Source organism: Sciurus vulgaris (genome assembly GCF_902686455.1).
Source record: "Sciurus vulgaris genome assembly, chromosome: 6".
Lineage (NCBI taxonomy): Eukaryota > Metazoa > Chordata > Mammalia > Rodentia > Sciuridae > Sciurus > Sciurus vulgaris.
In genome coordinates, this window is record NC_136466.1 from 138,420,240 (window position 1) to 138,436,804 (window position 16,565).

The 16,565-nt window shown below is 38.8% G+C and overlaps 1 protein-coding gene across 1 annotated transcript in view; it reads left to right on the forward strand.

The window, feature by feature from the left end:
* Positions 1-16,565, forward strand: part of C9 (complement C9) — a 48,321-nt gene that overhangs the window by 11,429 nt on the left and 20,327 nt on the right. Inside the window, exons 2-6 of the mRNA XM_079144461.1 lie at positions 1,398-1,497; positions 1,898-2,042; positions 2,214-2,361; positions 10,852-10,990; positions 16,074-16,334. Coding sequence (XP_079000587.1) covers positions 1,398-1,497; positions 1,898-2,042; positions 2,214-2,361; positions 10,852-10,990; positions 16,074-16,334 — 793 coding nt within the window. The remainder of the gene's footprint in view (positions 1-1,397; positions 1,498-1,897; positions 2,043-2,213; positions 2,362-10,851; positions 10,991-16,073; positions 16,335-16,565) is intronic.

The following is a 16,565-nucleotide window of genomic DNA, read 5'->3' on the forward strand; positions in this document are numbered from 1 at the left end:
CAGGGCCGGGAACTTCAGGAAAAACAGCTTTGAAACACTGTCAGAAGAGGAAGCATCTGTATAGTAAAATAGAACACTGAACACAGAAGAAAGAGGATAAGAAAGAAGGGGTCTAGTGTCATTCAGACTTAGGGAAGAGAGAGTCTCCTTTACAAAGCAAGAGTGGTCAATTGCATGACATCCTGTGAGAAAGTCCATAAAATAAGGACTGAAATAAGGACTTAGCTCCCTCAATTGGGAGGTAAGGAGTAAGGGATGCGGAGCCAACTACTTTTTCTTTTTCAAGAAACTTGCTTAAAAAGCACAGAGAATTTAGAAGTAGCTATGGAATCATGGAGGGTTGAAGGAGAGGAGACATGAGAGAGAATGAGAGAGAAACCTACACTTATGGCAACTCCTTTCAGAAGCATCATTGTGAATGGCGGGAGGGAAATGAGGGTAGCAGGGAGAAATATGGAGTCCAGGAGGTCTATTCATACATTCATTGGTCATTTCCATTTACTCTCACTGATTTGAACACATTGCATTAAAGATGAAAAAGGTGTTGAGGACAAGTTTAAAGTCGAGGTGACGGTCAATTGATTAAAGTCACAAAGAAGAACTGAGACCTAGAGCTTTGGTGGAGGCATTGGCCTTACTTGGAAGGGAAAGGAGGGGCAGGAAGTCTGTAGGGTTCTTGTTTGGTGCCTTCTGGTTTCATTTGGTTTTGTCTCCTTTCTGTGGTTTACTGGAATAACATCCAAGGTGGTGTTGCGACTAGAAGAGATCCAGATGGTGAACCAGAGGAGAGGGGGACGTTCAAAGCCAGAAAAGTGTTGCTGAGCCCCGCATCTGGGGAGGCTATAAATGCCAAAACATATGATGTTAAAACTCCACAAGATCAGGAATAAGCCCAGAAGTGGAGTGTGAAGCGGTGGAGCATCCAGCTTGGGACATTCGTATAGAACACTGAAGAGGGAAAGCCTGATTTATGAGGTGCTTGCTGCAGCAAAGGCCGGGCTGGCTGGCTCAAATTTACAAGAGAACCAGGCAACCGGAGGCTTTGCTGGATGCCTGGGGGGAGGGGAGGTGTACAAAGAAAGGGGAGCAAGATTTCTAGCTTCCATGAATTCATCATCTGGTAGAAAACATTAGAATGAAACACCTGTCAGGCTACTGTGCCAGCTTTCCTCATCACCGTTATTGTCATTAGCTTGAAAGTCAAGTCATGATACAGTCCAAGAAGTAAAAACTACCAAACACTACGTGGTCAAATGTCAAAGGGGAGAGGTGGTGAAAGTATAAATAGTGTGATTTGGAAGGGGGCACACGAGTAAATAGATTAAATTGGTTTGTGAATAATTCTTGGAAACAGGCACACATTAATGGTCATTAGTAATTGGAATGTTTTATTGCAGCCAAGAGTCAATACAAGGAGATGGCTCTCCGTTGCCCATAGACTGCAGAATGAGCCCTTGGAGCGGATGGTCACAGTGTGATCCTTGCCTCAAACAAATGGTAAGTGTGCATCTCCATTCCCCCCAACCTTCCCTTGTGGATGCTGTATTCCTTGCCTCTCCAGGGAAATGGCTGGGAAGCAGAGAGCCCCCAAACTAAGTAAACTAAGTTTCAGCCCCAAACGAGAGATCTTCATATGCAGATAAGTGGTTCCCTTTGCCAAGAAATCTGTGTGTTGTGTAGTCTACTGAATGAATATCACGAGACTGCGCTTTGGTATGAGAGACTGCAAAACCTAGAATGCAAAGCGTTACTTTAAGTCACTCAGTAACTACTACTACTTCTGTCTTAGAACCATTGACTCCTATGGGCTCAGGAGGCTGCAGCGTTGTGGATGCTGCTTCAAACCATAATCTTTTGGGCTTTAGAAAGTCTGACCTTTCCAACTGGTCTTCTGCAGTTTCGCTCAAGGAGCGTCGAAGTCTTTGGACAATTTCGTGGGAAAAGTTGCCTGCATGCTCTGGGAGACAGGCGACAGTGTGTGCCCACCCAGCCTTGCGAGGAGGCCAGGGACAACTGCGGAAACGACTTTCAGTGCAGTACAGGTAATCCTTGCACTCCAGTTTCTCACCGGGCAATTCTGTGTACACTCATGAGTGAAAAGAAATAAGCATGGTTTTTATTCCAAGTGTGAAAGTGTCCTCAACAACATCAATGTATTGTGTGCCGAGAATTCAACATGTTTGGCAGAGTGTCTTTGCTGATTTTGACTGCAGGCAGATGCATAAAGAGGCGACTTTTGTGCAACGGTGACAATGACTGTGGAGACTTTTCAGATGAGGACGACTGCGACAGGGATCCCCGTCCACCCTGCCGGGACCGAGTGGTGGAAGAGTCTGAGCTGGCCCGAACAGCTGGCTATGGGTCTGTATTTCACTTGGCTTTTTCCAGATGGCCGTGAGTGGAGGCGCTCTCCGACTTTCTCACTGCAACACAGTGCAAGAATGATTTATATGAAGGTCACAGGTGTGGCAACCTTTGGCTCTTTATCTTTTAAAGATATATTCAGCCTGAAAATATGTTGAAAGTATCTCAAGATACTCTGGCTAAACTGCCTGCCTCAGGAAGAGTCTGTAGAATAGACTCAACTTATCAGAATATTACTTCTCATTCCAAAGGGGGATGAAATAGCTCCTGTCTGAAAATCCACTTGACATGACATGGTAACATTTAGAACCAAGCGGCCAGGAGTAGGTATTCAGTGAGAGCATTTGAATTCTCAGCAAGGCTGTCTTTCATTGGAACTTCTCTTGGAACAATTCCTGATTCTTTTTTCCCAGAGATTTATTGAGGTAAAATCGAAATACAAAAAAACGCATGTATTTGAAGGATGCAATTTGATCAGTTTTGTCAGGTCTATAACCAACACAATCAATATAAAAAGCATTTCCATTACTTTTTAAAATTTGAACTGCAGAATGTTTCCTGAATGATTATTACATTAGAAATCAATCACCTGAAGATATTCCCCACCCCCACATGTGGATGATTTCAAAGTTAAATGGCACACTTATCAATATCTCAGAAGTCAAGGAAGAAAGCACAAGAAAAGTAAATAAAAAGTGCTTTGAACTTAGTGATAATAAAAGCTTAAAATATAAGGATCTCGATATTTTAAGAACATTTATAACTCAAAGTACTTGTTATCAGAAAGAAGCTAGAATAACAATCACATTGTTTTCATATTATGTAGTAGGAAGGAAAAATAAGAGTAGAAGCAGAAATATGTGAAATAGAGAAGAAATAATACAGCTAAAATTTGATAAAATCAAACAAGTCTAATCAAGAGAAAAGCAAGAACAAAAAAATTAATATCAATGGAAAGGGAGCTATCAAAATAACTCCATAGATGCTGAAAATATATTAAGGTAATATTACAACTGTATGCCAACATATGTGATAGCTTACATAACATGGTCTATATTAGAGAAGGATTCATGTGCTACTGAAAAGAAACTATGAAATATTCTATATATGTCTGTTAAGACTAAATTGTATTTTTTATTTCTATAGTTTCTTTATTTAGCTTTTGTTTGGAGGATCTATCCAGTGGTGACAAAATCATGTTAAAGTTACCCAGTATTATTATGTTGTGGTCTATTTGAGTCTTGAAATTGAAAAGGGTTTGTCTGATGTACAAAGATGCTCCATTGTTTGGGGCATAAATACTTACAATCATTATGCCTTGTTGATATGTAATTCCCTTAAGCAGTATGAAATGGCCTGCTATATCCCTTCTGATTAACTTTGGCTTAGAGTTCACTTTATCTGATATGAGGTTAGAAACCCCTGCTTTTGTATACCATCCTTGGGATATATTTTTTCCCACACTTTTGCCTTTGGTTGTGGATGTCTTTGCCCATGAGGGGAGTCTCTTAGAGACAGCATATTGTTAGCTCTTGTTTTTTAATCCAATCTGCCAGTCTGTCTTCTGAGTGATAAGTTTAGTTCATTAATGTTCAGGGTTATTATTGAGATATGATTTATATTTCCTGTCATTTGGGTTCACTTATAGTTTTTAATTTGAATTAATTACTCTTTTGATCGACTATTCCTTTAGTGTAGTTCCTCTCTTTGATGACTTTCACTTTTTCTTTTTCATTTCATCTTCATGGAATATTTTGTTGAGAATGTTCTGAAGTGCAGGCTTTCTAGTTGCAAATCTTTTAACTTTTGTTTATCATGGAAGGTTTTTATAATACCTGATTATAAGTTCTCAAGAGATTGTGGCATTCTGAAAGTGCTGCTGTGCCACTCATTTTCCATACAGAACACTGAGACTCTGAACAGGTGACTGGAAGCTCTAAGGGAAGTCTTATTTTGGAGCTCAGAATATATAAAATGGAGACTATTCTGCAGATATATGTGCTCCAAGGATTGGAATAATGACATAGACCTGAGGTTGTATTCTGTCTCCTAAAGTCAGAGGGCATTCCAGGAATGTTCCTGACATAGCGTCCATTAGTTGTCCTGAGCCGGGTGAGTCTGTCCCTGATATGACACAGTTTCTCTCTCACCCAGTGATGCGCTGACAGAGGTTTCACCATCTGTAATTCAGTATGTCTCTTTATCCTCATGATTTCAGTGCCTGGTTCATAGAAAATGCTCAATAAATACTTGGTGAGTAGATAAATAAGTGAATTAATTAAATAATAAAAATCTGTACATTAGCATTTTCTAAAATACTGGTAATTGGTAACAGTTAAGATTGAAACAAGGTTCCTGGGGAAAAATTCAGGAGCAGACCTCCAGAACTTGAAATGGGGATCCAAGAGGAAAGAAAATGGAGGAAATGGGAAGAGCAAGGCTGACTGAGGGATTAAGACAGGGGTTATCAATTAGGGGTGATTTCCCCACACACACAGCCCAGGAGACATCTGACAATATCTAGAGACCAGTTCAGTTATCTTGGAGGAGATTGGGGTGAGAAATACCGGGGTAGCTACTGGTGGGTAGAGGCCAGAGTATTGCTGAACATCCATTCTACCGTGCACAGGACAGCTCAACCCCAAATGTCAATTAGAAATTCTACACCAAGGTGCTAGGCAGTTCCTAAGACAAATTCTCCATGTCAGGTTTGGCTAAAAGTGGAGCTATCTCCCTTCTCTAGGCGAGATGAAACTTCTTTTTTTAACAAAATTAAGACCAAAACTCAGCATACCAAAAGGTAGACACATCCTCTGTTCACTTCATAAAACTTGTCTAAGTAGCCTCAAATATTACCCACAGTGCCATTGGCCCTTAGCCTACAGGTGGAGACCCTGAATCACGTGGATTTTGTCAGACAAATGGCAGTCAATGGTGTGGATGTTGTCCAAAACCTCATAATCAGATCGCTGTGGGTTTAAATGAGCCTCAGCATTTTTTGCTTCTCTCTTGGGGAAGACATTGTGAGTCCATGGTGAAAACCCATGACTATTTTATTTTGCTTTATTTGGGATCCAAGAAACAGTTTTCTCCCTAATCTAAACAAAAGAGCTTGAAACAGGGAATTACATATGTTATTTATTCTCAATGCAAATTTATCATTTGCCTTACAGGAAAAGAATACAGAAACTTTGGTCCAATTAGCTAAAAAAGCAATCATTTATAATCAATTGATTTCCTTTGTTCAGGGAATAGAAAAATTTGTAACATAGCTTTTTCCAGGGAGTTTCATAATGATGCATCCCAGAGAGCCGGCAAGGAATCCTTAAGTATCTCATGCTTTACCAGGATCAGGGCTGGTGTTGGGAATTGTCCAGGGCTGGGCCTTCAAGGCTCAGGGAGTGGGGCCCCAGCTCTGGGAAAGGTCAGCAGCAGATGTGAAAAATGAAGCAGCCCCAGATAGAATCAGTCCATCCGCATTTTTTATCAAACTCCCCGTTACCAGGAGTAAAAACCTGTGACGAATTCAGCCTTCTTAGGACCTATCTTTCAGAACAATTTTCACTTGCATGATGCTTTGAACTTTTCAAAGTCTTTCTGTATACTGTAGCTCTGTAGATTTTCATGATGATCCTGTGAGATTATTAGAGAAGGGCTTATATTCATCTATAAATGAAAACTAAATGAAATAATTGAAGCGATTTGGCTAGTTTGTTGTGAACTAGAACTCAGCTTTCTCTGACTCATAGAAATCTATTTTTCCATCATGCCGCCCTCCCTTTCCTTCTCCCCACAGCCCCCCTACTTTTCTCCAACATCATTACAAAGCCCACAAGTCAATACCTTTTCCGCAAAGCAAAACTAACTTTAAAAAAAATGAAACTCCTTAAGTAGTCGTATATTACCCAAATATTTGTATTAAGAATGTAGGAGATTAGTATAAACCATTAATTAATATTTAAGAAGAGGTTCAAAGCAATATGCTTTGTTGTATTTATAATAATCTTCAATACAATTAATAGTACATGTTTATTTACTATAAATCTCCATTTCCTCATACAGAGCTATAGACTATATAAGAAATAGAAATCTTGGGAGTAAACACCCAGATCCTAGCAACATGCTTATAAACTCCTTCTACACATTTTAGTCTAGAAATATTCAACAAAAACTATTGACAGGCACATGAGGTCAGATTCTTTTATGTAGGAAAGTCACAGCACTTGAGCTGATTAACTTGTACTATTTAATTTGAAGGACTCTCATTTAAATTACCATGCTAGGAGAGCTCAGTTAAATCACGAATGTTTCAGCCTCTTGTCTCATAGGCATATGCGATCCTCCAGAGGCACTTAGGGAAATCCTCCAATCCATCTTGCATTCATTGAAAAATATAAATCCAAACCAGCTGCCAGTGATGGACAATATGCAAGGAATTACTTTTTTTGTGATCTATGCACCACGCCACTTCTGTAAAGGGAGCTTTCTCGTCAATTCACCTGGCAAATTGGAACTGCCTGTGGTTCTCCATGCAGGTGTGAAAACAGGCATTTTAAAGAGCTGCCAAAGAACACAAGAGTTTTTATTATTATTATTTCCCAGGTGATGACTTCCTTTCCATGAGATATTTTCATGTTTCTTGGCAGAAAAAAAAATTGGCTCATTCTAGAGTAGACTTGCCGTCTCTGTAGTAGTGGAATCCAGTCAAAAGTTTGTGAAATATCTCCTCCTTAGTTATGCTTTAGACTGCTTCTCAGTTTTATTGCAACTTTCCAAATGAATCCAGCCAACTGATCAGTTTGCTATTCTGTAAAATAACCTTCAGATTAGCATGTGCCTACCAGGGGTACTCAGAACTTTCCAAGGGGGAGGCAGGTATGTTTTAGGGTAATAGTTCAACTATTAATTATTTAACCAATCTGTCTATAGTAAATCCTCAACTTCTATATGTACATTTTTTCATGAAATTGATAAGGCAGACAATTTGGCTGTATTCAAGTTGTCAAGTTCATTCTCCTTTTGGACTCATTTTACATTTATCTCCTACTTTCCAAAAGCATACACCATTTTACAGCAGGGTGGAAAAAACAAGATATGACTCCAGATCCAGGTACTCAGTTGGAATCTAATGCCTTGGGAATTGAATGGCTTCCAATTGTTTTTAGCATCAGTGTTGAAAGATGTCCTAACCAATTGACAGCTAATGGACTACGAAAATAATTTTGGTAAAACACTATTCTGTATATGATTTCTTTGGGGGGTATGTAACAGAAGATCAAAGAATTGAGTGGTGTTTCTGTAACAAAATTCCTTCTATTCTTATAGAATGTGTCAGCACTTACACCTGTAAAAATGGAAAGGAAGAATAAAATTGAACTCTGTCTCTTCCTAGAACTAAGTAATCTTCATCCATGGATTCAGGAACTAAGAGATAACTTTCCAGTAAAATTTTTCTTGTGTTTAGCAATTGAGAAAATTTTAATATACTTATACATACTATTAAGAATGAAGAAATTTGTAAATACTTAGACCCTAAGGTCAAAGGATGTTAATGTATTAAAATTCCAACTAACATCCTAGGTGCAGAGGCGAATATCTGTAATTCCAGCAGCTTGGGAGGCTGAGACAAGAGGATTGCCAGTTCAAAGTCAGCCTCAGCAACAGTGAGGTGCTAAGTGACTCAGTGAGACCCTGTATCTAAATAAAATAAAAAATAGGGCTGGGGTTGTGCCTCAGTGGGGGAGTGTCCCTGAGTTTAATCCCCGCCCCCCCACCCCACCAAAACAAAAGTTCCAACTAATGCATCTTTTGGTGCAGAGAGTATGATAAGTTGACCAAAAAAAAAAATATTTAATGAATCAGAAATAAAGAATTTTAAAAATTACAAATACGAGAAGGACACAGAGTATATAGGAAATCTTTGTACTTTCTGTTCTATTTGGCCCAGGAAACTTAAACTGCTCTAAAAATAGTCTGTTTTATAAAAGGAATACAACAAAATACCTTAAAATTTTCAGTTGCAGTGGTTTATATTTATTGGATTATTTCCTAAAATAGAAAATATTGTAAATATTTACAGAACACTGGAAATTTTATTCTTTGCCACTATTTAAGCTGAAGATGAAAAATATCAGATGTCATGCTAAAAAGGTACAGGAAAGCATAGCTTGTCACACTCCTTTCTAAGGCATGGGAGCAGGAAATCTGAAGACACTGTCCCCACACGTGCCATTACATCCCCATTGCTTATACCATTCCCCCTGTCCTCCTAGTCCCATTCCAGTTCACCCACTCTTCAGAGCCCAAACCAAACTCTCCTCTTCTAAAACTTTTTTATGACTTTCCCACAGTGACCTCTTCCTCTGGGAAGACTGGACTTATGCAGCACTTACCTTTGCCACTCATTTGGACCAAGCATATTCTTTTGGAGACTTTTTTTTTTTTTTCCAAATGTGTAATTGTATGTCCAAATTCCCAACTTCAGAGTAATTTTCAGGACAGCAGAGATTGTGCACTAGTTATCTTAATATCAGCCCCTGTTTATTACAAACACGATACAGCACAAAGATGTATCATGTGTTAATCATCATCAGAAACAAAGGTTCATTTCATTATTCGCTGAAGGTAAAGAGGTACAGTGTTGTTTTAATGCAGGTACACAGGAGGGCAGAGTTCTCTATCAAACAAAGGTGTAGTTGAGAGCCTGAGAAGAAAGCACATACTATTTCTTTGCAATGTTTTATGACTTTGAGTTGGAGAAATTGCATCAAAACTTTGTTTAGTAAAACAAAATTAAGAACTAATTGCTCACAAGATGTGACTTGATGGCAACTCTGCCTCAAACCGCAATGGCTGGGGTGGCTTTGCGTCTCACTGAGGTTTTGATAGTCTGGAGTTGCTAAGTCGCTAGACTGGAAGAGCAGCAGCTGTCCATCAGAATCCCTATGCTGGTTAGGGTGCCAGAAAGAGAAAAGAAGCAAAGGAGGTCTCTTTATGTCCAGCTTCCAGAAGGTTCTTTATTACTTTCAACTATATACTAACTGGTCAAAGCATGTCACATGACTAAGTACAAAGTCAGTGAAGAGGGACCTCCTCTTGGCCCATCACAATACCTCGACCAGGATATAAATGCAGGGATGGACGGATCAAAACTTAGGAAAAAAATGTTGACCAGTCATGAGGGACAAAATGTTAAAGGAAGTAAACAAGGTTTATAATTTTTTTTTCCATCTGTTGTTCAAGTTAATAGTACTAGTTTGGGGCACTATACTAGAACTTTAGGGCCATAACTTTTGCCAGGAAAGTCAATTTTGATGCCACAGGTAGTGAAAGATGGTTAACTTAATCTGTACCTCAGTCTTGAAAAAGATATTCATGTATAAATAACTTACTTTCCACAATGTTTATTTTCCTTGTAGATTCAAAATTGATTAATAAGGTGCTGTTAATGTGAAAACGTTTTTAACTAATCCACTCGTAATAAGATGTTCTTTGAACTATTCTGGCATTAGCAATGGGTTTAGAGTAAGTTATGCACGCTTTAACAAATTGCTCTTGAAACCAACATTTGGATTTATAATCCAGCTCATGGGCATTAGGAATGTGATCCAGAACAATGGACAAGTGTATGTTTTTGTGCTAAGGTGAGTTAAGGGTATGAGAACCAAACCTTATTGGGCCTCCCTGATTTGAGGCCATTTATTCCAGACAGAGCCTAGAAGGCAACTCTGTGCTCCTGCAAGGAACAAAGAACTTCAAAAGGTACTATTTCTTTTGCATGTATTGTTTTTAAGCCTCCAAATCAAACAATTTTTTAAAAGCTAAACAAGATTTCCATTATGAATTACAGTTTTCTAAACAAAAATATTCTGCTATGGGGAAAAGTAGAATTTTGGAGGTCTTGCTAGATGCTGAAATTTTTGTGTTCATCTTGGAAAGCATAAGGGGAATAATATATGCCTGAGGGAAATGAGGCTCTTGACAAGCAATGAGACAGCTGGAGGAAAAGGCTTAAGCTTAAAGAGAATGGGGAGAGAGAAAGAGCCCCAATGTTGATTCATAGACAAAAAATTACATGCATATGTTTTACTGTCCCCCTGAGATGCTCTGTTCTCAAATAATTTAAATAGTTGGTATTACAGCATAAGTTCCTGGTTTACTGAGGGAGGTTAGGTAAGAGTTACAGCAGTGGAGTTAAGATTCCAGGAGCCAGATGGTCCCATGTGTCCTGCTTATTGCATTTCGTTCTTTGTGCTCTAAACTGTGCCCTAGTTGCCAACAGGTTTATAAGACCCTCCTAAGGTATGCTTTCTGCCAGAGACACAGAGTCAAGGTGAACCGGCTCCTCCTGCTGTTTTGGATTCTACTGCACACATCTTGGGTGATGGTAACACAAACCAAAGCTATCTCACGAATGCTTACAGAGGACTGCCGTGCATTAGATGCGGTGTTTGCACGCCTGACTGACACTACTCTGTTTATCCTCAGGATCAACATTCTAGGAATGGATCCCCTAACCACACCTTTCGACAATGAGTTCTACAACGGACTTTGTGACAGGGTTCGGGATGGAAACACTCTGACATACTACCGAAGACCCTGGAACGTGGCTTCTTTGGCCTTTGAAGTAAGTCTCCTCAGGAGAAAACATTGTTCAGTTTTTGGATGAAAGTTGCTTCAATAAATTTAATACTAGATATGGTGAGAAATTCAATAGAATATTTAGGAGGCACTTAAAGAAGAGGGGGTGCAGCTTGCATCTCACTGGAAACAGTAGTCTACAATCAATCTTTAGTGACATTCACCTAGTGATAAAGATTTGGCAAATATCTAGACGCCCTAACAAGAATGACCTAAGATTCTGAGATGACTCAAAATTAAATCAGTGCTGACTTAAGTAGCAATCGCACTTCTTTCATGCTACGTAAGTTTTTCTCTTTCATTGCTAGCTCCCCTGTCCATGGAAACTGATTTTTATATGTGTTTTCCTTCAATATTGCCTTGAGTAGCAAGCAAATGCCTGACTAATATAAGTGGCTACTTTCACTAACTTCAGACTTCTCTATGTCTTCTGAAAATATTACTTAAAATGGTTTTTGCCCCATGTAATGGCATTTCAAATGTATTAACTTCTTTAAAGTCACCGAATTTCCTAGAACCTTTCATAAACTGCTCCTTTTCCCCAAAGTAGTCATACTTATCACCTTTCTCGATGTTTCTTTGATTCAAGTAAGATAAAATAAATAATAATAGGTAACTTATTCTGAGCCAGGCTAAAAGAGTCTGTCATCTTCAATGGGCTCAGAAGTCAAGAAGACCTCTAATGTCCACTTTATTTCTACAAAGCTCTTATTATTCATGCCAGTCCCACCAAGTTGTAAAATATATATACTTTTAAATAAATGTGGTCAATATCCATTTTTCAAAAACAATATTATAAATCAATTTCTACCCATTATTCTCTTCTCTTAGGGATGCCAAAGACTTTAAAGTCTGGACCTTTTGACTAGCACTTTGTTCACAAGTGAGCACATTCTCACAGTTCTGTACCTGTAAGCCCAGAATAAAATCAGTTTCCTACAAATCTGAGGGAAACTTTTGGGTTGTTGATCTTTCTTCACAGTGTTATGTTTACCTCCTTTAAGCATGAAATTTTGTAACGGGGAGATGACAATCTATCTAAAATACCACTCATGTTCTACTTTCTTAATGGTAACCTTACCAAATATGGTAACCTTGGCCATTGTGGGACAAAGGTTATTCGTGCATTGTTTTTTTTTTGGGGGGGGGGTTCTCAGATCTGCATTTTACAGTTTTCCTGTCTTTGCCTCTGTGGCCACCTCTTAGCTTCTCTATAAAGGTGATAACTTCATAGTGGCACACAATGGTGAAGACTGAGGCAGTCCTAGAGACAGGGCTCAATTGGATAGGGCAGGGTCCTGGAATCACAGGAGTTGGTGTGGAGCTGAGGTCTGTGGAGGATGGCCTGGGGCTTAGGACTGTGAGGAGTCTTCAGTGTCTGGAGCTCTGGTGTGCCCTAGCACTGGAGTGGGCTGGAGTCTCAGTTCACAGTCTGGAAATGTGGGGATCTGCCTGGTTCCAGGTCTTCCTGGCGTTTAAAGCAAAGTCCAACCTCACTGTCCTTCAGTGTGGAGTATATATCTCTCTACAGTGTGCTCCCTGGGGTGAGGGAGAAGTCAGAGAGTAATGTGAAACTGTCCTTCCTTCCTGCCCCCATCCAAGCATCTTTTCCTATTTTTTTTTTTTTTTTTTTTTTTTTTTTTTGCTATACAAGGCTCTATAATCTCTCAGCTCTTTTGAATGCATTTGTGTTAGGGGATAGTTTCCAAAATGATGTTTCTGCGAGGGTACAAGCACAGAAAAGTCTTATTCTGCTGTTTTTCTTACGTCACTCCTCCATGGTCCCACATAAAATACTTCTAACAGCACCTGGTACAAAGTAACACTCGACAAATATCAGCTATCATCATTAGCTATTATTAGCTCTATGTACTAAGTTTAGTGCATTTTTATTGAGCACCTCCTGTGTACCAGGCGAGCTTACTATCTGCAAGTCTATTCAATAAGTGATTAAAAGAGAAGTAGTTTTCAAAGAGTGGTTTAGAGGGACCAGGAGGATCTATAGAAAAAAGATTTATCCGCCTGTGACATCAAGAGAAGTCTCCCTAAAGATGCGATGTTTAAGCTAGGACTTGATACAGGGGTAGGATTTAATGAGGTCAAAAGGTAAGTTTTCCTTGTGTGTTTGAGTTTGTGCAATATGTGTGTTCTGGGAAGAGTAGGGAAAGAGAGTAAAAGAACATTCCTGAACGTAAAAGAATAAAAACATCCTGTGGTGAAAAGACGCATGGGTTGTGGGGAAAGAAGTTTGGCTTGATGACCAAGCACAGTCAGGGAGAGATTGACTTGGAATGATTAGAGTGTGAATTTTATCTTGAAGTCACTGGGAAGACATTGGAATGTTCTAATAAGAAAGTGGTAATGGTGGGTTGTTCTTCATTGTTATGTTGGGCATTTAACCAGAAAGCCTTATTTTAAAGGTAATTATACATGAGTTAGTCTTTCCATTAGACTAATATCTTTATGTTCTCTGTGCTCAAGAGCCATACAATACATGCTACCAGAAACAATCCACACCACTGATTGAAACACAGGGTCCTATTCCTGTTCCTAAGCAAGAGCACTACCTATCTCAGAAAATCTCTGGAAAAGATGCCAAACCACTGATATGAACAACCATGTATTAGTCTGTTTTTTGTTGCCAATAACATAATAGCACAGAATGAGTGTTTTAGTCAGCTTTTTTTGTTGCTGTGACCAAAAGACCTGACAAGAACAATGAGAGGAGGAAAAGTTTATTTGTGGGCTCATGATGTCAGAGGTCTCAGTCCGTAGACAGCTGGCTCCATTCCTCAGGGTTGGAGGTGAGACAGAACATCATGACAGAAGAGTGTGATAGAGGAAAACAGCTGGGGACATGGCACTGGGAGTCAGAGAGAGCTCTGCTCAACAAAGACAAAATATATATTTCAAAGGTGTGCCCCACGGACCCACCTGCTCTAGCCACAGCCTATCTGCTTACAGCTACCATCCAGTTAATCCCTACCAGGGGTTAATGCGCTGATTAGGGTAAGATCCTCAGAATCCAATCATCTCACCTCTAAACTTTCTTGCATTGTTTAACACATGAGCTGTTGGGGGACAAATCATATCTAATCCATAACCTTGGGCGAGTCATAAAGAAAAGAGGATTGTCTTGCCTCACAATCCTAGAGGTATGAAGTCCCCAATCCTGGGGACTCCATTGTCATGACCTGACTCAACTTACTCAGCACCCAAAGGAGTTCTCTAAACACCATGCTCTGATCACACTTCTTCCTCCTAATTCCCCACAATGGGGACTGAATGTCAACATATGAAAATTCGGGAAGCACACTTAAACCATATCCAAACCATAGTACACTCATACCCGACTGGAACCAAGTTGGCAAAGAATGTCTTAATTCAAACTTCTGGTTTTTAATTAGGTTTTTTAGTTCTAGTTTTGCTTTTTAACTAAGTTTTTCTTTATGCAAAAGTGCATGTGGTTTTAAAAACATCAAAACATTCAAATGATAAAAAGACAATGCTAGAACAAGTGAGCTTGCTGCCTCTCTAGAGGACCTTTACAGGTTTCCTCCTGTAGAGGCAGGCACTGTGCTATTTTGCTACTTTTCTTTCTTTCTTTCTTTTCCTTTTTCTTTTTTCTTTTCTTTTTTTTTTTTTTCTTGTTTTTGTTTTTCTTTTTTTGGTACTGGGGATTGAATCCAGAGGTGCTTAACCACAGAGTCACCATGGTTAACCATCTCCGTCCTTTTTTAAAAATCCTTTTTTTGAGACAGGGTCTTTCTAAGTTGCTCATGGTCTCATAAGTTGCTGAGGCTAGCTTTGAACTTGTAATCCTCCTGCCTCAGCCACCACACCCAGCTCTTGTAATGTTTTTAAATACACAAGAAAGCATTTATTTTTCTGACAGGGAGTAGTAAATAAAGGTCAGAAGAATAGATTTTTTTTAATTTTTTTTATTTTTTACAGACTGCATTTTGATTCACTGTACGCAAATGGGGTACATCACTTTGTTTCTATGGTTGTACATGATGTAGATTCACACCATTAGTGTAATCATACATGTACATAGGGTAATGATGTCTGTCTCATTCCATAATTTTTCATACCCACTCTCCCTCTCATTTCCCTCTACACAATCTAAAGTTCCTCCATTCTTCTCTCACCCCCCCACCCCCATTATATATCATCATCCACTTATCAGGGAAAACTTTCAGCCTTTGGATTTTGGGGCTTGGCTTATTTCACTTAGCATGATATTGTCCAATTCCATCCATTTATCTGCAAATGTCATAATATTATTATTCTTTTTGACTGAATAATATTCCATTGTAAGACTCAAGTTCTAGCATTTCTGCTTAAATTCATTAACATGTGTAAAATATTTTAAACTGCTTGGTCCATAAGCTCCCAGTGTTATGTTTATTCTTTCCTTTGTTTTTACAAATGAAAAGTATACAAGTATCTCTTGTATACACAAAAATGAAAGTATACAAGTATCTCTTTTACTACATGCTTTTTGATTATTAAGATATTAGCTTTTGAGGCAGGGCCCGGTAGTGCACACCTGTAATCCTAGTAGCTCGGGAGGCTGGGGCATGAGGATCTGAAGTTTAAAGCCAGCCTCAGCCACTTAGTGAGGCTCTAAGAAATTTAGTGAGACCTTGTCTCAAAATAATTTTTTTTCTAAAAAAAAAAAAATGGCTTGGGAATGTGGTTCAATTGTTTTGTGCCTCTGGGTTCAATCCCTGGAACCAAAAAATAAAATAGACACTAGCTTTGGAAGCTTGTTATATTCTATACCTTCATGTGGATTATCTCACTGAATCCTCATAGCAACCTTCAGGCTAGACATGATGAGTATCCTCATTTTCCAGTCTAGAAATCATACTAAACACAGAGAGGTTACTATGAAATATCCTCAAAGCCACAGAGCCTGTGTTGGAATTCCAGAAACCCTTTCCAGCACCTTCCCTCTTAGCTCCTTTCCTCTACTACATTTCTAATAATTACTTTTTTAAAAAAATTGCTTTTGCTTTTGCTTTTTATCTTGTTTCTAACAACACATTGTCATGCTCTTGCAGACCAAAGTCAATAAAAATTTCAGAACCGAACATTTTGAAGAAGAGATTCAAGTATTCAAAAGCATCATCCAAGAGAAGACGTCAAGTTTCAATGCAAACATTGCACTAAAATTTACTCCCACTGAAATAAATAAAAATGCAGTTGAGGAACCAGATCAGGAAATAAATTCCTCAAATCATGGAAATTCCAGGAATAGTTTTAAATTTTCATATTTCAAAGTCGAAGCTTATCAGAAATTGTTGTCATATTTTGCAAAGAAGGTAAGACCCTACATTTAATATAGAGAATACAATGGAGTATATGTCTAACTAACCAAGCCCCAAGCCCCTTTTCTAAGTGTAAGTTTTTAGAGCAGATAAAGATGATAAGAGAGAGAGAGAAAAAAGAACAAGTTACATTTAATGCTCAAACAGCTAGTTAGATCTCAGGAAGAATGATAACAACTGGAGAAACCTGATGGACTCCTGGACAGCAGTTAGTGAATCAGATGT